The sequence below is a fragment of the Haliotis rufescens genome, unplaced genomic scaffold (genome assembly GCF_023055435.1).
Source record: "Haliotis rufescens isolate VD_foot unplaced genomic scaffold, xgHalRufe1.0.p SCAF_16, whole genome shotgun sequence".
NCBI lineage: Eukaryota > Metazoa > Mollusca > Gastropoda > Lepetellida > Haliotidae > Haliotis > Haliotis rufescens.
The window spans coordinates 22,004,761-22,025,611 of NW_025963846.1; the positions used below are offsets into that span (position 1 = coordinate 22,004,761).

At 39.1% G+C, this 20,851-nt stretch overlaps 1 protein-coding gene across 10 annotated transcripts in view; it reads left to right on the forward strand.

Annotated features, from left to right (window-relative positions):
• LOC124119254 (plexin A3-like) overlaps window positions 1-20,851 on the forward strand; it is a 142,438-nt gene that overhangs the window by 68,694 nt on the left and 52,893 nt on the right. For 8 of the 10 annotated variants that reach the window (XM_048396992.1, XM_048397000.1, XM_048396999.1 and 5 more), the window contains one exon: window positions 7,657-8,721. In XM_048396992.1, coding sequence (XP_048252949.1) covers window positions 7,681-8,721 — 1,041 coding nt within the window. In that variant the 5' untranslated portion in view covers window positions 7,657-7,680. The other 2 variants (XM_048396997.1, XM_048396996.1) reach the window with 2 other exon arrangements.

The following is a 20,851-nucleotide window of genomic DNA, read 5'->3' on the forward strand; positions in this document are numbered from 1 at the left end:
TACATCCTGCATAAATGGTTGTAGTCTGTCAAAAAGTTAATTCTAAAGCTGACAACGAAAGATAACCCTAACTTTGAAAAGCCAAGAATGCACTCATTTTATTCTTACATATTAGGTTATATTTGATTTTGTATTCTTATCATCTAGGCTTAAAAAAAATAGTTTTGGTTCTCAGGTACCACCCGCATCATCATAAAGCCTGCCACACGTTTTGTTTTTATTTTCATTTTCAAAAAAAATATAAAAATCTTAATACTTAAACATAATTCACAAAAACAAACTGAAAATGAAAACAAAAAACGAAACGTGCAATGAACTTTATGATGATGTGGGCAGTGCCTGAACCAAGACTATTATTTATTTTGGCCTCATTGTGCTCCTGTATAGCAGTGACATGGTAGGAATGTTGCTGTTACAATGTTGAACCATGCCCACACCTCTCACCGTGTACTTAGATTGAAGAAAGTTTTCAGTACCTGAGTCTCTATGCTGGAGAAGAAATGCTGATTCAGCATACATACACAGTCACTCGAGAAAGAGAAATTACAAATGTTAAATATTATGTATTAATATTGTTATATCCGTGTTCGATCTTTATGGTTGCAATGCTGATAAAGGTGAACGTCTTTCCTGATTTAGTTGCAACAATGCAGGTACACCTTGGGATGTTACCTGTAATATCAGGTGTAGTTGCCCCTCAACTAAATACCTGTGTGTATAACCAGTGGATAAAAGACTGCGGCAGACTAATTTGATTTACCTTCCCATGAGATAAAAGGGGCAACTGTTTCTTGATAAAGGGGAATTTATGGCCCGTGATCTTTGCCTATGAAAGGTTCTCTGTGAACATATCTTGTACATATGTCATCACAAAGATGGGAATACAGGTAATGGCTGTATGTGGGCCACAGGTGTAATTTGGAAGCATTCAAACGGCCATGTGACTGCGGACTTCCAGAAGGATTTATGTCAGTGAATAATAGTTAGACACATTCATCTTCTCAAAGTCTTTGTGTGCTTAAATGTGGTATATGGTTATCGTTTTCATTTGAAAATTTGTACACGGTTAGGCATTTTGTTAACTACTTTATATCTGCCAAAAATATTCTTCAAATTTAAAATTGCTCTCACCTCATCAGATTGGAGAGATCAAGTGTTCAAAATATCTTTTTTTGTTGTCATAATCAGAAATAAAGATGTCTCAAGGGCAAATTAAAATATTTTTTGTTGGATTTGACTTAAAATGAGTATTGACTCATGCAAATTTGTACAAATAGCTTTTACTGATAACGACTTTGGAAAATGTGAAGACAATAAAAATGCAATTAACTCCAGGATATAAACACAGCACTTGAAGCAAACCTTTGCTTTACCCAGCATGCCATCTGGTCACTAAGTGCCACTCATCCATTGCAACCATTCATAATAATCCTTGACCCTAAAGCCTCTTCTGTGGTTCATTTTATGTGCCTGTCCCCCACGACCACCCCCACCCCCAAGCCCATCCCCGCCACTTGGTATGGGTCATATTAAGTGCTGCCACCTTCATCCTCTCAATCTCTTCAATATCCTCGTCCAAGCCCTGTCAGCACCTCTCCTCGAGCCCCCCCACAACCCCTTTCCGTTAAAGGGTTTAAGGTAAGTGGCTCTTCCTCCAACCCATGGCTGTTACTTCAAAAAGATCACTCTTTCATTACTTTCATTTCATGTGCACTCCTTCGACCCTTCTTCGAGGGTCAGGTAGTCCAGTTGTTTATGTGTCTGCTGGTCAAACAATTAGGTTCAAGTCCGTAGTCTGTTGCTTTGTGTGAAGGCCATTCTTGGTCCTCCCAACGATGATACTGCTGCATCAGTGAAGTCTTTGATAGGCACTTTTGAAGTTTGGGGACCATGAATACCATGATAAGAGATTGTTGCATCAGTGTTTTGAGGTGTAAAACCCAACACACTCCGGTGACTCAACACTCGAGCCAAGCATGAATCTCACACATGACCAGCTAATCAGTCCTGTAATCAATTAATATAATGTTTATGTAGAACTAAGCTTTACAGCAGGCCTCTTGTCTGAAGGTCTCGTTTGATTCGTTTTTGTATGATCTCATTCAGAACAATTGACTTGTGGAGTTGCATGAACAAGCGCATGCAAGGGCACACACACACTCCACACGACCACCACCCTCTCTTCACTAACCCAGCTGGTAGACCATCATCCCCACCCCTCTCCAGACCCAACCCCCTGCCCTTACCCCACAGGTGCCCCTTCCAATACACGTATACTATCCAAAACAGAGTTAGGTATAAGGTTAAGTCAAAAGAATTCTTTAAAGGAACATTCCAGTATAAAGGAATCACTTAATTTCTGCTTTAGCTTTGAAAATGGGATGAGTATAGCTTGGCTGCTAGAGGGGAGAAGTTTGATGGGGGTGAATGTTTGGTCTACAAGAGAAACCACATCACCCCCATCCCTCTCCCCACTGGAAGACCATCTTTCCCCATCTTCCCGACTCAAGGGAGTAACAGTAACAGTCCAGTTACCACTCTTGCCAAACTACACTGGTATTTCTGGGCTCGATCATTGCACCACCAGTGACTATTACGAGTTATGTCCTTTTATTTCCCTCCTATTGACCAATCAGATTCCACCTTTCACATCACTTGGAAGTGAAGACGATCTGATCTATAATCAAGATCTATTTTGTAATAACATTAGCCTTACTTCGTAAAGTGCATCAAATGAGGTGAGCACCTTGATTAAAAACATGAAAACATTTAGAAAATATCTGCTGATGTTTAGATGTTGGTACACATGCTTTGCAAGTCCTGCAATCGAGCGAAATCTGCATGGCAGTCGACGAACTGGATTTTGATTTTGTTACACGATTTTGATTGGACGATACATGGACATTTTAGTCCAGATAGTCCAGCCAAAATAACTCCATAATTGCAGCCAAGTTCGGCAAGGGTGGAATTGTCAGTTAACTCCCTTGCCTCAAGAAGATGGTCCCTCCCCCTCACTGTTTCCCCCTCCTTCCCCTCCATGGGGTCCCCCCCCCCCCCCCCCCCCCCAGCAGTGGCTCACAGCCATCTGTGAGTGAGACCCCTGTATTCCATCAGTACGTTATGTAAGGCTTGTCGGCTCAGGCCAGCCTCATTACCAGCTCTATCAAGCCACTTAGATAATGACACTCACAAATCCAGTTGATGGATCTACAGGGAAGGGGGAGATAGAATATGACAAAATATGTGCTTCACGGTAAGGGCTAGCATGCAACCCGCACCAGCTGGCGATAAGGACGTGTGATGCTGGGACGGCATCTTTGAAACAGAGAAACATTTACAACAGTGTAACAAGTAGACTAACATGAACCTTTTTTTACCGAAATTTGTTATTTGAATTAATTAATTAGTCAAGTAAAATTATAGGAACTTTCTTCCTGAAACCGCATTAAATCCAGATTTACCAAATATTATAGACTTGCATAGGCTGTGTTGGATATATATTTGTTTTAGGGTCTGTTGTTAAATTATAGTTATAAAAATATAATAAAAAGGAAAACAGGGACCCTCTTCATTTTTAGAGACGAAACAAAACAGTTTTTAACATCATGAGCATCGATCCATGCAATTGGGATACGATGACATGCTTCAATCAAGTCAACGAGCCTGACCACCCGATCCCATTAGTCGCCTCTTACGACAAGCATGGGTTGCCGAAGACCTATTCTACCCCAGATCTTCACGGGTCAGAACCTGTATGTACTCAACTGCTTCAGAGGCCAAAGTTAGAATGTTAACATCAGCAGTCCAAGATGAGGAAGAATAAAGTCAATCTTTACCTTTTGCTGGACAAACAAATATAATTTGGTAGTGAACATTGGGAGGAGAATTTATGGATGTCATCTTCTTTATTATAAGGAACGCATAAATGCTCTTCCTTATGTGTATCACTTCTAAATGCCTTTCAAAGTTTACATTATTTTGATAAGGCTGCACAATTTGTTGACATAATAAGATTTGATTGCTAGGTTGAAATTACCAATCATTCATTACCAATCTTATTTTTTTCCCCGCTGGCAATATCACCAAGAATAACTGTAAATCATCACAATACATCACACTAGAACATTCAAAAAAGACAATTAAATTATTTTGTTCACGTATGTGCTCCATAGTAAACAGTTCGGAAGGCCCAGTTAGGCATGTAATGCATGTTGGTTAGCTGGCAGCATCCTTTGAGCTTCTATCACGCCATCTTAAACAAAGCTTATCTGCATGTTTGGTAAACACCGCTACACATCACGGCTGCTCCTCACGCCTTGACTCTAATAGGATTAGCTCCTAATGCTGGTGCAGCCAGTGTGAGATTAAATGGAAACAATGTTATCCATATAATCGCCATTATTTACAGCCATGGACCTCCCTCCAGAATTTGTTGCAACTTGACTTGGTCTTTTGTGACATGTGATTTCTCCTTGATGCTAGTGATCAATTAGATTGGAATGACAACTGTTGTGTGACAGCTGATTGATCTTTGTTGTCAATTGTTTGTATCTGAATAATGATTGTTCATGTATGACAATTGATTCTGCCTATACAACAATTGATTGTGTCTGTGTAATGGTTGATTTTATCTGAATTATGGTTGTTTGTATGTTTGTATTCATTCTTATTGTGCAAATAAATGAATCCGGTTTTACGGTTGATTTATTAATTATGAAAGTATGAATTTCATCTTTACTTTCAAATTTCAAATTTATATTGTATACGAACAATGCAAATTTATTGTTTATTATGTTGATTTTTTTTAATGAATCAGTTACAGTGGATGATAATGTTTAAAATTATTTGCCAGTATTGACATTTTAGTGAGTAAGTATGTGATATCTTTGAGAAATGGCTTTAAATCTTAACAAGCAAACAATTACCATTTCGTGTCAACAGTTGCTTAGGATTTGCCCAACCATGTGACTAAACAGTTGCCGTAAAAACGATAAAAGGCAGACATTTAAAAATAAACAGCAACTAAAGGGGGGAGAAAAGAAGGGCGAAGCTAGGATCATTTAGGGGAATGTTTCAACAAAGTTGAAACGAAGTTGAGGCAGATTTGCTAAGCAGGTGCGTGCAGTATCTACTGACAAAAAGCATGCGCAGTATAAACAGGGTGCAGATTTGTGCGTCCGCACAGATAACTGCAAGTCAGTGATGCCTGCAGGTTAATGTAATCTTCTCAGCTGTGTCTGACTGACAGTATATATAACCCTTGAGCCTTAAAGATTCACCCTGTGCCATACCTAGGTCGACTCAATACAGATAAGCTATTTATTTTGAGAGAAAAAAGGGAGAAACTTGTGATAATTAGACTGGAATGCTGCATTCTTTTTCAGCAAGTTTCAGCCGATCAGGTTAAAGATCGAATGCTTTGGTGAATAACAGCATTCTCATTGGAAAACTGTAAATTATATTATTACCCTATGTAATATGCCTGGATGCCAGTGTGATGTGGCCCAGTCGTCTAAGGCGCCGCGATTCGCTGTGCAGAGTTGCGTCCCTTGGACACACCAGAAACCTATGATTGTGGGTTCGAATCCCGGTTTGCCCCGAATTATGTTTCTAGGTTTGTCAGCACCATACCCGTGCTCGTGGGTTTCACCGAAGTGGTAAACGTCTGAGACCTGCATCACTTCGGGCTTTCCTACGCCATTAAGCTGACCCGCCGTGATGTAACTGAAATACTGTTAAAAGTAGCGTTAAACCCAACTCACTCACTCTTACATTATGATTAGTCTCATGTATACAGAAAAGAAATGTCCTTATTTCATTAGATATGGTAAGAAATTGTTGATCTTATAGTGCTAAACATTATCCTTGTTTGAATATTTCCTGATATCAAATATTCAATATCCCATGGCAATTTAATTTATTTAAAAGCACCATCCTTATGCAGTGAAGGGAATCAATAACTTGTGTTCATTTTTTATGGTACCGAAGGGCTGTGAAACAAGCAAGGATTACTTCATCTAATCTTGTTTTTTTATTGACATTCTTGATCGAAATGTATTCAGGGCTTATGAAAAGAATTATGAGGAGATTAAAATATGACTGACCTAATAGGGTGGGGGTATATTGTTATACCAAGGAATTCCATCTGTCCGTCCTGAGGACATTTTTGGGTGCGACCTATAAGTAAGAAACTACTGATTCTTTTCAAAATTGGTGAACATTTTCTATACTAATAGGAGAGGTGCAGTATGAAGATTGTTTTGAATATCTAATTTTCATTTGTTTACTTTTTTTTTCTGAAACATTTGTGCAACCTATAACTTGAAAGCTACTTCATGGATTTTTTCAAATTATGGAACAGTTTCTATACCAATAGGAGAGGTGCGGTGATTTTGATTGTGGATTTTCTGAGGAAATAATCCTTTTTCATGATTTGAACTTGGAAATATATTGGAGTTGAAGTCAGGTGTATTAGTGAGCCTGCTCACTGTTTGTCTTGTGTGTAGATTATCAGTCACATCTACATGTATTGCACTCACATGAAATGTTTTCAAAGGAACTGCCTCACAATATTCACAGATGAATTCTGAAAGACTCAAGAATACCTTTTGCATTGAAGTAAAGAAGAAAACGTTGTAACGATGAAAAACGTCAGCTGTTTAAATTTCCTTTTTCGTGTTAGGATCAGATTTTAAATATGGCTAACATTTTATGTCTGCTATCAGGGAGATTTCTCTGAGCGTGTTGCGAGTTTGATAAGGTGGGTCACCCCAGTCCATACACAGGCAAATGTTCTGAAGAAACACTTTATATGAAAGAGGTTTATATGAAGCGATAAAATACGATAGACAAAATCCTATCTCTGAACGTGATGACATATTCTTGCACTTTACATCAAAATTAACTACTTGTTTATCTTTATGACATATCCTACATGAATATTCTTAGTAAAAGTTGTTACATGTTGATAAATTTTCATCAGTGAGTTTCTCTTCATAGGTCTGTGTTCTCAGCGCCGTGTCTTGATAAGACCCAGGTTGTCCAAAAAGAACTCAGCAGTTGCTTTGCTCATGCTTTAATGATCAGGAAATTAAAATTTTTGGAAAAAAAATTGTTTGATGATAAGGCAGTCGGGAATTTGCAGATATCTGAGCCCAGTGGAGATGCATTTTTATGTGCAGTTTGCACACTTCCTGTTCAGCTGCAATTGCTGCGCAATGCTGATTTTGGCGTTAGTTGCAGAGAGCACAACCTCAGCTGTTATTGAGACTTTGATGCCCAACACATTCATAACTCATAAATGAGTTCAGCTTGAAGGAAGCGACTCTCCCCACTTTGACAAAAACGTGACATAGAGAGGGTGATTTGCTTGCCGCTATGAAAATTTGGAATTGTATGATTGGAAAATGGAAAAGATTCTTTGAAGTTGTTTCCTGTCGACTAATAACAGTTTTCTGCATGATTGTGCAGTTAACCTTTTTCTTTGTGAACACGTTGACATTTGTTTGTCAATTAGTTAATTAATTATTATAATTTCTGAAAGAATTGGATTATTCATTTTGTGTTGTGGGAGATTGTTTGACATTTACAGGAATTTCCTGGAGTGAAATGGTTCATTGTTAGTGCAGAAGTTAAATTTCTTACTTTCTGTTGCAGATCAGGATCATCTCTAAATCTAAGATGGCTGCTTCCTATTTGTGTGTGTTGCTCTTAGCAACAGGACTCTGTTTGTGTTCCACAATGCAAGTCAGACGGACATTTAGAGACCCAAGTGGCAAAAAACTTCAACATATAGCCCTTCATGCTCAAACAGGGAATATATTCGTAGGTGCTACCAACAGGCTACATAAACTCTCTCCAGAGCTGTTTCTTATTCAGAGTGCCTCAACAGGACCAAGGGAAGATAACTCTCAGTGCCCACCACCGTTACTTCCATGCGAGAAAGAAAAAAAACAAACTAGTAGCCAAACCAAAGGATTAGTCATTGACTCTATGCAAAACACACTTATTTTATGCTCTAGTCTTTTTCATGGATTTTGCCAAAAGGTTTCATTGAAGAATATCACCCATGTTGAAAAGTTATTCCTGAAACCTGTGGTGCCTAATGATAAATCATCAAGTGTCATGTTCATTGCACCCAGTGTAAATTCAGAGCTGGCTTTGTACGTTGCAGCTACCTACAGCAGTAATGGAATAAGCACTTATCGGAATATGGTTCCCAGTTTAAGTAGTAGACGACTAACCGACCTGGAATTTTCTTATCGAGATTCTTTTGGAGCAACCGAGAAAAACATATTGGAAAAGTTCCGTAGAAGCTTTAAAATTCGTTTTGTGGATGGTTTCTCGAATGAAGGATTTGTCTATTTTGTGTCTGTGCAGAAAGATAATGTAAATTCAAGCAGGTATATTTCCAAGATCAGCCGAATTTGTCAAGAGGACAAGTACTTTTACTCCTATGTAGAGCTGCCACTTTTCTGTGAAAATGCCAGTGGTCAGAGGTATGACATCATCCAGGGAGTCCAGGTTCACGAAGGGAGACTGTACACAGTCTTCTCACAGAATATCACCTCTTCCACAATGCCACCAGGAATGTCTGCGTTTTGTGACTATGATATGGCAGACATTGACCAATTGTTCAACAAGACTGTCAGCGACTGCTTTCAGGGTAAAGGGACAATTGGACCAGAGTTCTACACACAGAGACACACCTGCAAGAAAACAGTGAGTATTTGTAACCAATTTTTTTACCAATTTGAAAAGATATAAAGAACTGGACAGTTTATGTTCCCAGTACCCCATGTTTGTCAGCTGAGTTTAAAGGTAGGTGATCATGTTAATTGTTGTGAATGAATTATGCTTAAAAAGTTGACCACCAATGGAGCTGTCAGATGGAAACTTGTTGATATCATATCTAGGAACCAGTGATCATTGCTCATACTATGGACCATTCCTGTCTTGTCAGGTTCCTGTTCCACAACGCTATCTAAAAGCTACAACTGTCATAAGTCTGTGACAAAGTTTAAGAGTTATGCGATCTCAGTGCTACGATTGCCTGTTGGATGTCTTTGTGTGACTAAACCAGAGAAAACTTCAATGAGTTTTAATCACATGATTTAAAAATGCAAACAACCTTTCATACCTTGGCATTAACAGATTTGAATTGTTACACAACGAGGTTTTGATTCCTCTGTAAACCTGATCCATTTTATGGATGAAAAGGTGTCATGTTTGAAGTGGAAGCTGAATACCACCTTTGTAATTAATTAGATAATGGTGTCTCTGATGAGAAAGATCACGGTCATGAAATGAAAAGGTTATCAGAGACTGTAGCCAGTCACAGACAGTTTGATTAGAAGTAGCCTAGGTTGACATTTCCCTGCTGGATAGACCATGTGGAACTGATGGCTAACTTTGCGATTTACCTCCAGGCCTATTGCAAGGCATTTGATGGATTTCAGAGAAATCTATTCCCGGAAAGAAGATCCCGCTGATAAAAAAAGCCAGTGTCAAGTTGTTCTGAAGCTTCAACAAGAAAAACAGTTTTAAGTTTCTTTGAGGGTGATAGGGCAAAGTCTTGACTGTTATTGTAGAAAGATGTTTCTTTCTCTTGTTGATTTCGGGCCCCTTTTTTCAGTATTTGCAGTATAACGTATGTGGCTTCCTGAGCAGTCTTTTCCACAATGTTTCATCATCTGTCCTGAATTAACTCCCATACTTGAACAATCTAACAACGGTCCTCGCCATAGAATTATTTTGTGTGACAGGGCCTTGGCCTCTCTTAAAATAAAGCCCAAGTCCTATATTAAGGCTCGATGCTTTTTCTAGCCAGAGGTGTATGTTTGATACGACGGATACAAACTCAGTTGTAAATTGGTTGACTTTGAAACTACACAAGACTATTGATAATTTCTGTAGAAATAAGCAGACATTAATCATCAACATGTACTTTAGAAATGATAAACTTACTCAAGGCTTAATGGTGTCCATTAACTTTATGTCTGACTGTTAAACAGTTACGTCCATAAACTCCTTCATTTTCCTTGTTTGCAACCAAACTGTGGAAATGAGAGACCTTTTGACTTTGTCATCATGCTGTGTAGTGGAATAATAGCATTGTGACATGACTGTATGTAGGACAATGTCCTGCCTTGTGACATGACTAGATGAAGGACCACGCCTGCCTTGTGACATGACTAGATGAAGGACAACGCCTGCCTTGTGACATGACTAGATGAAGGACAACGCCTGCCTTGTGACATGACTGGATGAAGGACAACGCCTGCCTTGTGACATGACTGGATGAAGGACAACGCCTGCCTTGTGACATGACTGGATGAAGGACAACGCCTGCCTTGTGACATGACTGGATGAAGGACAACGCCTGCCATGTGACATGACTGGATGAAGGACAACGCCTGCCTTGTGACATGACTGGATGAAGGACAACGCCTGCCTTGTGACATGACTGGATGAAGGATGCCTGCCTTGTGACATGACTAGATGAAGGACAACGCCTGCCTTGTGACATGACTAGATGAAGGACAACGCCTGCCTTGTGACATGACTGGATGAAGGACAACGCCTGCCTTGTGACATGACTGGATGAAGGATGCCTGCCTTGTGACATGACTAGATGAAGGACAACGCCTGCCATGTGACATGACTGGATGAAGGATGCCTGCCTTGTGACATGACTAGATGAAGGACAACGCCTGCCTTGTGACATGACTGGATGAAGGATGCCTGCCTTGTGACATGACTGGATGAAGGACAACGCCTGCCTTGTGACATGACTGGATGAAGGACAACGCCTGCCTTGTGACATGACTGGATGAAGGACAACGCCTGCCTTGTGACATGACTGGATGAAGGACAACGCCTGCCTTGTGACATGACTAGATGAAGGACAACGCCTGCCTTGTGACATGACTGGATGAAGGACAACGCCTGCCTTGTGACATGACTGGATGAAGGACAACGCCTGCCTTGTGACATGACTAGATGAAGGACAACGCCTGCCTTTGACCATGACTGGATGAAGGACAACGCCTGCCTTGTGACATGACTAGATGAAGGACAACGCCTGCCTTGTGACATGACTAGATGAAGGACAACGCCTGCCTTGTGACATGACTAGATGAAGGACAACGCCTGCCTTGTGACATGACTAGATGAAGGACAACGCCTGCCTTGTGACATGACTAGATGAAGGACAACGCCTGCCTTGTGACATGACTAGATGAAGGACAACGCCTGCCTTGTGACATGACTGGATGAAGGACAACGCCTGCCTTGTGACATGACTGGATGAAGGACAACGCCTGCCTTGTGACATGACTGGATGAAGGACAACGCCTGCCTTGTGACATGACTGGATGAAGGATGCCTGCCTTGTGACATGACTGGATGAAGGACAACGCCTGCCTTGTGACATGACTGGATGAAGGACAACGCCTGCCTTGTGACATGACTGGATGAAGGATGCCTGCCATGTGACATGACTGGATGAAGGACAACGCCTGCCTTGTGACATGACTAGATGAAGGACAACGCCTGCCTTTGACCATGACTGGATGAAGGACAACGCCTGCCTTGTGACATGACTGGATGAAGGACAACGCCTGCCTTGTGACATGACTGGATGAAGGACATCTGTAGGACCCTAATGTAAAAGTTTTACATGTTTTGATTATTTTTTACCCTATTGAAAATTCAATTAAGTTATTTAGGATTTTATCTTTAACACTGCTAATATCCAAGGCATGTTTCACAAGGACCTGAGGTTTTCATGCTCAACTATGGTTGAAAGTAAAGATTAGTTTTTAAGTCTTGTTTATGCATAGGCACATTAAATAGAAGAGATTCAAGCTAGATACATACACTTAAACTCATGTGTGTACTTCATAGGCATCTTAATGAACTGGAGTTATGTATTGGTTCATAACACTGACACACTTGAGATTGTTCTGCAAACCTAATCGCATTTCACGTCCTATCTTTCGTTTCCATTTTGAATATCATTTCTATGGTGTTACAAGAATCTTGTAAGAGCTGGCACAAGGAAACACTATCGGAGACTTCAAACAGAGTTAGGAAAAGCATGCATGTGTACTTCTGGTTAAGGGAAAGTGATTTGTAAGTTGAGTTCCCTGAATTATGCAGGCAGCTGCCCTTGATAACATCCAAGCCTTCCTCTTCTGACCCAATCTCTGTACACTCAAAGCACCACAGCCATTGCTGACTTGAAAAAAAGCTCTGAAAGAGGTGCCTCTTGACTGAAGGAGCAGTCTTCGGTCTGGCTTCAGTTGGCCTCTTGAATTAGGGAAAAAATTCATTTTGAATAAATTGAAAAAAATAATTGTTCAATAATCAGTGGAAGGTTGAGGTTATCTCTTACCGTGCAAAGTCACATCTACCACAAAGTGGGTAATAACAAATCCATGATGCGTAACGCTGCTGTTCTGGGGCAGACTGTTCAGGTGATCTGTGGGGATTTATTCCCTGCATGGGTTCAGTGTGCGAATCCCATCTTGATGTGTCCCCTGCCATGATATTACTTAAGCCATACATTCTCACGGGCAGGACGACGATGGTTAAGTTTTCATCTGGTTTGTTTGAATCATGTTTCTAAAGTTTCAAGAAAGCTTGTATGCTTTGAAACTCCTTACTGAGTATTGCCATTATTTTTTCCCCAAAAAATTGTGGGAACATTCATGACCATTCATTCTGTTTCTTTTCTAATGAAGGGTTTCCTTTTCAATATTATGTATCTCCAGACATCAAGATGTAGGAAATTTATGAAGTACTTAATGTCTCTTCTGCAGTAATGAAGTAGTTGGTGGACCTTCAGTCAGTTTCAAGAGGTTGTAGCTTGCCTGATGGTTTCTACATTTGGGTCTGCGTCTCGGACTCAATCCAGATTCCAGATGGGATAGCTCCCATTCTTGTACTCATCTCCAGAAATACCCTGCAAAAATTGATGCTATCTCTTCTGTTCCTCACTCCAATCTGGAGGCGGATAGGACACATTTGTTTTGAAGCTGCAGATGAAGTACTTGAAGTGCTAAAACCAAGATGGCTGCCTATCATGCAAAGTGAGCATCTATTTGTGGCCTTTGGCTGTTTGGGGATGTTCTTGTAGCAGTTGCTGTCAAACCGTCAGCTGCTTGGTGAAAATATCCCATCTCCCAAAACACTTTTGTTTCCGTTTTTTTCAGGATGAAAAAAAACCCTGTCTGTTAATAAGAATGCTTTTAATAAAAATGGTGTTTGATGTTTGGGGGAACATGTGGTGGAATAGACTTGCTTGACAGTCCAAAATGTATTCAACATTGGAACAACAGTTCCTTTCTTGTCTTGAAAACAGAAAACATTCGTAATGTGCTCTGGAGAAATCTCAACAAAGGATATTGAGATAAAGACAAACACAACATTAGGTCAGCTGGAGATTGTACTGTGCCATTTGTTAGATTAATCCATGTCCCCACAACCCATCTTTGTGTTAACTTATAGACATCAATGACTTCAGATTTCTGATAAAAGATGAAAACAAAAAAGTTTGCTTCAGCTGGAGATTGTAATTTTCAGCTTTACTGTTTGTATAATTGATCTAACTTACTACAAAACATTCTTCTTTTTTTCAACTTTATAAACTTTTACAACTTTAAAATATCTTCAAAACATTTTCAACATTGATTTTTTGTTTGATTTTTTATTAACAAAAATAATGTATCTTTTTCTATTTTAGATTATTTAATTAATATTGTTTTGTTTCATATTACTTTGATGTTTATTTCCAGAACTGTTTGCAAACCTAACACCCTTTTTTGTCCAAATTTTAAACTTGTCATTAACAATTGTCATCAGTTTGCATATCAGCCTGCAATTTATTTTTATTCTCTGCAATTTTCCAGATACTGACTAATTCTGCTCCCAACATTAATTTTGTGGTCCTACAAAAATGGCCAGTTTTGTGTTATCTTTGAGCGGGGTCCAAGTGTCACTGAGGATGGGGTTATGCCTCTAATCAGAAGCGGTGTTGTGCTGATTCACAGCCATAATTCCACAGTGTTTATGTCCCCATTGACTGTTTGATGCTTGTCCCTGTTCTTAATGCGCACATGTCTGTGAAGTGAGCTGGAACTCCCTCTCTAGGGTGGGAGATGCATGGTGTGGGGTCATTAGAATTAAGATGCGTGATTTTAGGACTTGGGATTAGAGACGCGAATAAAGATGTTTTAGCGTGAAGGAGGGAGGCAACGGATTACATTGATTAAGATTGCAGAAAAAGACAACATCACACAGCAGTTTATGGCTCCAGTGGGCAACACTTTGGTTTCATGCAATTCCTTTGATGCCATGCTGGATTCCTAGTTCTATATTTTACGTGACTGTGAAGAAATACTTCACAACTGAAAGTTAACTGATTATGCAAACATGTGAATTTTCAATTAAATCAAGAAAATAGAAAGTTTGTTTTGATAACAAATAAAATGTTGCCTTGCAATACGAAGATTGAATAATTGACTTACGTAAGAAAAAATGGATGATCTTTAGGCAGGAAACAAACTTGAGTGATATGATTGATTTATGAAGGAAAATAGATTTTCAAATCACATAATATGACAATTGGCATGCTAAAAGCATTTGCAAAAGAAGGTTCTAGTGTGTAAAAGCAGGAGAAAATAAACTCCTGTATATCAACCCTTTCCATTATTGGTTGGGAGCAGTCGGTAGCCTGGTGGTTAAAGCATTTGCTCTTCATGCTGAAGACCCGGGTTCCATTCCAGACGTGGGTACAATGTGTGAAGCCCATTTCTGGTGTCCTCTGCCATGATATTGCTGGAATTTTGCTAAAAGTGGTGTAAAACCATATTCATTCACTCACTCACTCACTCCATTGGTTGTCTAAACACTCCTGCCACAGGAAATGAAAGCCGTAGTCAATGACAAGTAAATTCGGTTACCCAGCCATTATCCTTATCGTATTCATGAAGAAAATGCTCCGAGTTCACTTCACAGACAGTTTGTTTGTTCACCACGGCTGACTTAGTGTTGAGTTGTTTCATGCGAAGCACGTGGCCCGACAGACACTCAGAGGCAGCAAGTTGTGCATTTTGTTTGTGGAGGAAACTTCTCCTTCTCAATGGTCTTTCATCCCTTGTCATATGACTTTACCCATCTGTCTGTAGTGACATGTTTTGTTGATGTGATACGCTTGTTCCGATTTATTGCTGCTATTGGACAAAACTTGAGCAAAATTGAAGTTTCATCCACCGTTTTGTTTTGGGAAAAGAGTTTCACAACATTGTGATGTTTAGTCTGGGTGTGCTGTGAACATGAGATCAAGTTATTTTGACTGACTGATGGTAATTGCATGGTGTTTTCAGTCATTTGTAGGAAACCTCACAGCAAATGGTTTGAGACTATATATTTTGTTCTGTTTGGAGGGTGTAATACCCGGGAATAGCGATCAGCTGATTCGCTTAGGGTTATTATTATTTTAAATATGTTTAGTAAAGGTTGCATATAATTAAGAAAATAATGGAATATATTATTCCTGATAAATAAAATAGTTTCAGATACAATTGTTGCCGATCCTTGCATTAAAAATCTTATAAAGTTATATCATTGGGTGTGTCTTGACCGAATCACCGGTCGATTCAAAGAAAACGTGTGTACAGCTGATTGCTGTTTCCAGCTTAGTTTACGAGAAAATACGCAAGGTAATCTTAATCCCTAAATATAAAACAATGCCTAGCAGAACAATAAATACTATTTAAACGGTAAATAAACATTTCTGGTGATTTTTTATCTCAAATTTCGAATTTGTACTGACGAAGTTTCTCAGCACCCGTTCGTTTGCCGGACTTCGTTGAAAGGGAAGGTGTCAAAAAATTCTGCGCATAATATTCAAATTTCGATTTTTCCAAAATATTGAACCCGCTAGAGGGAGGTGCGCATTATACATGGTTGCGCACTATACTCAAGAAAATACGGTAATTAACATTTCTATTTCTGAAGAATTCTTGGTACATTTGTGGTTTGAATTTGCAAGTTTTTCGGAGATTTCTGAAGTGTGGGGTGGTCTCGGGAGAATCATTCTCATCGTCTCGTTATATATCTTTTGTCAGAAATTTATTTATCAAAGAAATGTGAATAGAAAGGAATCTATTTTTATCAAGAGTTGTGCTCCAAAACAAGTCTTTAAGAAATAAATATGTTTTCATCAGTTTCTGAATATTAAGCCCATTCATAACGTATGACTGCTATTTCATTGCATTGATAAATTACACTCCTCAGAACATTGTCTAAATATAATATTAGGTTATGCGTGTTAAATTCATGTAAAAGCTGTTTTTGTTTTGTATCAAACAAATTAATGTGTAACATTTTGTGAAAAAATTGTTATCTGTTGACGGTGTCAGTATCTGGCATGTCAGGCCCTGTTGTGGAGTTTGAAGCACCTGATCTCTTCACTTGGCTTCTTCATGAACCTACATCATTGCAAGCTCCATGCAGGGTTTTTTCTTTGTCATATGGGATTAGTTTTCCTATTTTTTTCTCCTTCATATTCCCGTTTAATAGGGCATGCAGTCGACTGCATTATGGCTGCCTGCACCCATGACCTGTCTTCTCCATTATCAAGTTAACTTTTTAACCAGATTTGATGACTGACTAATTTTTACCATCTTAAAGGGTTGGAAGACTCAAGAAAGTTTCGAGCCAATAGTTTTCCACAAGATCATGTCATGTTTTGTGTTAACAATATTGTGAACATGGCTTTGATTTGTGATCATGTGCATGATGAAGTAATGAATGGAGAGTTGGAGAGTTAATTTGTGTCTTTGCATATTGGGAAAATAGGGTTGTGAAGCCAGATGTTTTCATGAGCCTGCAAAAATGAAAATGAAAAGAAACTGTTTGATTGAAAATGTTTTTTTGCATCATTTTGTTTGCATTTAGCTTACAATTATGTCCAGAATCTTTTTTCAATATGGGCGGTCGGGTAGCCTAGTGGTTAAAGCGTTCGCTCGTCATGCCGAAGACCCGGGTTCGATTCCCGACATGGGTACAATGTGTGAAGCCCATTTCTAGTGTCCCCCGCCGTGATATTGCTGGAATATTGCTAAAAGCGGCGTAAAACCATACTCACTCACTCACTCACTCACTCACTTTTTTCAATATGGCCCCCAAAGTAAAGTGTTTAGGGCTGTTGGTTTGGTTTTTTTAGCTTTCATTAACAATTATGTGCAGTATATCAGTAAGGGCCTCTGTCAAAGGAAGATAATGACTGGTTGTCTACAGTGAGGTGCAACAAATTTACGATCGTTGGTCATAAAAACTAAGGTTGAAATCTAGAAACAAGGTTGAGGGTTTGGTGCTCCGTTGGGAAACAGGAAATGCACATCAAGTTTTGTTTGGCCAAAGAATTATTTTAGGAGAAAACATTATATTTTGTGTTTTGTTGTGTCTCCTCCCTCATCATGCAAAATGAATGATCACAATGGTGTGGCCTTAGGTTGGTCCAACATTTTCATTTAAAAGATTTAATTAGATGCTTGGAAATCTTGCTAAATGATTGACATTAATTGACATGTGTTAAAGTTTAAACAGTATTGGTCTGGCGAGTCAAGGATTCCTTATACATTCTATGTGCCACAATAAAAACTTGTGTCGGTATAAAAAATATATAGGATCACGTTACCGGAAGCAAGCATTTTTTATGAACTGAGGCAATGTACCATTTGTCTAAAGGATATTGCATGACGAGAATAACAGATTTTGTATTTAACCAAATTATTCACAATTATTGCATAAGATATATTCATTTGTACTGTCTCTATGCAAAGTGGGTTATGTGATGTGAAAGTAAGATTACTTGTTAGGCTGGATGTTGTAATTCATCTGAAGCAAATTCATTAACTAACAAAATAGCAGCATTTAGAATGTAGGCTTCTGAGGGAAATGTATGTGGACAAGTTGTTCAGTTAGATTATTGTTCAATGAAAATAGTGTGAATTCTATAAAGTAGAATTTGATTTTATTCCAGAACATTCTGAAATCAAAGCTTTAGCAAATCAAAATTGACACTATTTCACAAGTTTGAAATATCAGATTATGAAAATATTTGTCATCAGAAGAAGTGCGGATTCCATTACACATAACCAGTGTTTCAGAAAGCATTTTTGGCAGTCACACTGATCACGGTTGTGATCACGAAACTCAACTGATTGGTAATATTAAACAAACATGTATTGACATAAGATTTCCCTGGAGTGCGTTGCTGTAGCCGGGGATTTGGGCAGGGTCGTTGGACTTGGGAAATGTTTGCTGATCAGGTTTTGGTGTTTGCAGTTTGCTTCAGAACAGGGAAAGAGCCATTGAAGTCAGCTCCTGGTGGAGGAGTTCAGTTTCTATTCTTAGAAACAAACTGGAAAACCATGGAAATCATGATATACCAGCTCAGCCTGGCTTTGGTTTGTGTTGAACTGTATTCAGTGTTGTACCTGTTGCTGATGAGTTTACAGAAGCGGGGATGAAGTCGGAGATATGACACGAGTTCAAGGATACCAACAATATTTAGATACCATCTTGCGTTGATAGACAAGCAGTGTTTGAAACAGTGAAAATGAACTCTTTGCCTGATATTAAAGTTGTTTGGGCATATTTTATGATGTCATAATTTTTAATCTCAATTGGAAAACATGTAATGTGCAGAATTACATGTAATGATTTTCAGTTCCGAATGGTTATATCAATGATAGTCTATATCCAGGTTAACGTATGTTGAATACACATATATTCCAACTTCAAAATGAATAGCCTACAATAATCCAGGGGGGCACGGGTGGCCCAGTCGTCTAAGGTGCCACGATTCGCTGTGCAGAGTTGCGTCCCTTGGGCACGCCAGAAACCTATGGTTGTGGGTTCGAATCCAGGTTCCCCCCGATTATGTTTCTAGGTTTGTCAGCACCATACCCGTGCTCGTGGGTTTCACCGAAGTGGTAAACGTCAGAGACCTGCATCACTTCGGGCTTTCCTCCCACATTAAGCTGACACGCCGTGATATAACTGGAATACTGGTAAAAGCGGCGTTAAACCCAACTGCAATGTTACAAATTGTCTTTTATGTTAAGGGAGGATTTGGTGGCTCAGCAGTCGAAGACAAGACAGCTCACCGTGGAGCTTGTGTCCCTTAGCTGTCAGGACACTGATTCTGGGTTTGAATCCCAGATTTGTTCAGATTATAATATGTCAGCACTGTACAAGTCTCTTGGCTTTCCCCAAAGTTACAAACATCCAACACATCAAGTTTCCTTCCATGTTAAGCTTTCGTGATATAACTGAAATACTGTTGGAAATGACCCCAAAGACCCAGCTCACTCGCTTTAATGTCACTTTAATAAGAAGATCAGAGGTATCTATATGGCAAGGGAAGTAGTCTTCTGAAGAATCCTAAGTAGGCTCTCAAAACACTCAGAAACTGTCCTGTCCAGCTACACTTTCAAATGTAGTTTTTTAGTGATGATACATTGCTCGATATTGTTTGCTCTGAGTAATCATTGTTCAATTTTGTCAGCATGATGAAGGAGTTTTGTTCACTAATTGATAGACTTTATCAAATTTATGTGCTAATATGACAGTTTATGGTCCGTTTTCCAGGTCTGTGAACACAGAAATCGTTACAGATTGTAAAATGAAGTTGTGTATAAAATTTCATAACATTCATCAAATGATAACTTTCAAGGTCTTTGGGTTTCACTGAATTTGAACAAGGGAGAAACATCAACATTAATTCCTTTGATGTTTTGGTTTAGACATTGAATATCTAATATTGAATAAATCCATTTTGCAATATCGCTAGCTTTGATATTTGATTTAGAGCAAGATGAAAGTTGATTGCGTCATTATCTCGCCAAGAGATCTTCTATCAAATCTGGATTATTCTGATGATAAAACAACATTAATGTCGTATTTTTGTGCCAAATATCATTGACGCCAGTTCAAAAGAAAAGCAATCCCCTGTGGATATATTACTGACCAATAATTTTTCAAAGGAATCGATGAATATTATTTTCTCTCGCCTGATTGAGAATCGGACAAAGGCGAGCAGCTTTCAGCCTCAGCTGGCGCCCTTCGTCTCCTTGCTAAAATGATTTTTTTTTTAAAAATTGGAATTCATGATCAAAGTGTTCTGCCCGATTATTACGTCTGCCTGGATGTGGCCACAATGGAAACCCCTTGGAGATATGCACACGGATGTTTGGGCTGTTGTCTATCTAACATGTGATGCATCAGATAAATATGTCTAGATCAGACAATGAATGCAGCAGTCGCACAAACTTTCTTCGAATCTCAAGAGTTTGGGGTGATAATTTTTGTCTTTCAGCAGCTGTGAAGCTGGTAATTGGCTCTCTGCAAAGTGACTCTTCAGGGTTGGAAACAGAGCTAATGCAGCAGTTGTGGAGATAGCACAAAATTTGTTACAGACCATTCGTCGATCTGTATGTCCAAACAGTATCGTAAAAGAGAAGAGTCTAACGGGCCATATCATAAGTATGAACACTGAGTTTCTATTTCCAAATCCTCGTCTTTGATTGCTGAGCCGTAAAAATTAACTGAAGGCATCTACCATTCTGTGTCCTTTGTGAATACAAATTAAAACTTTGGGGATGGTGATAAGTCATAAGCAGACGCGTACATGAGTCACATGGAAACGTAAATTCAGCCATAAAATGCCTAGTGCAGAAACTATAAAACTCTGTGCGTTTGATACCCTTATCTGTGGAACGCATTCTAAGGTAAAGAAAATACTTGGCCTGCTGGGATATTAATCATAGCTGATTAA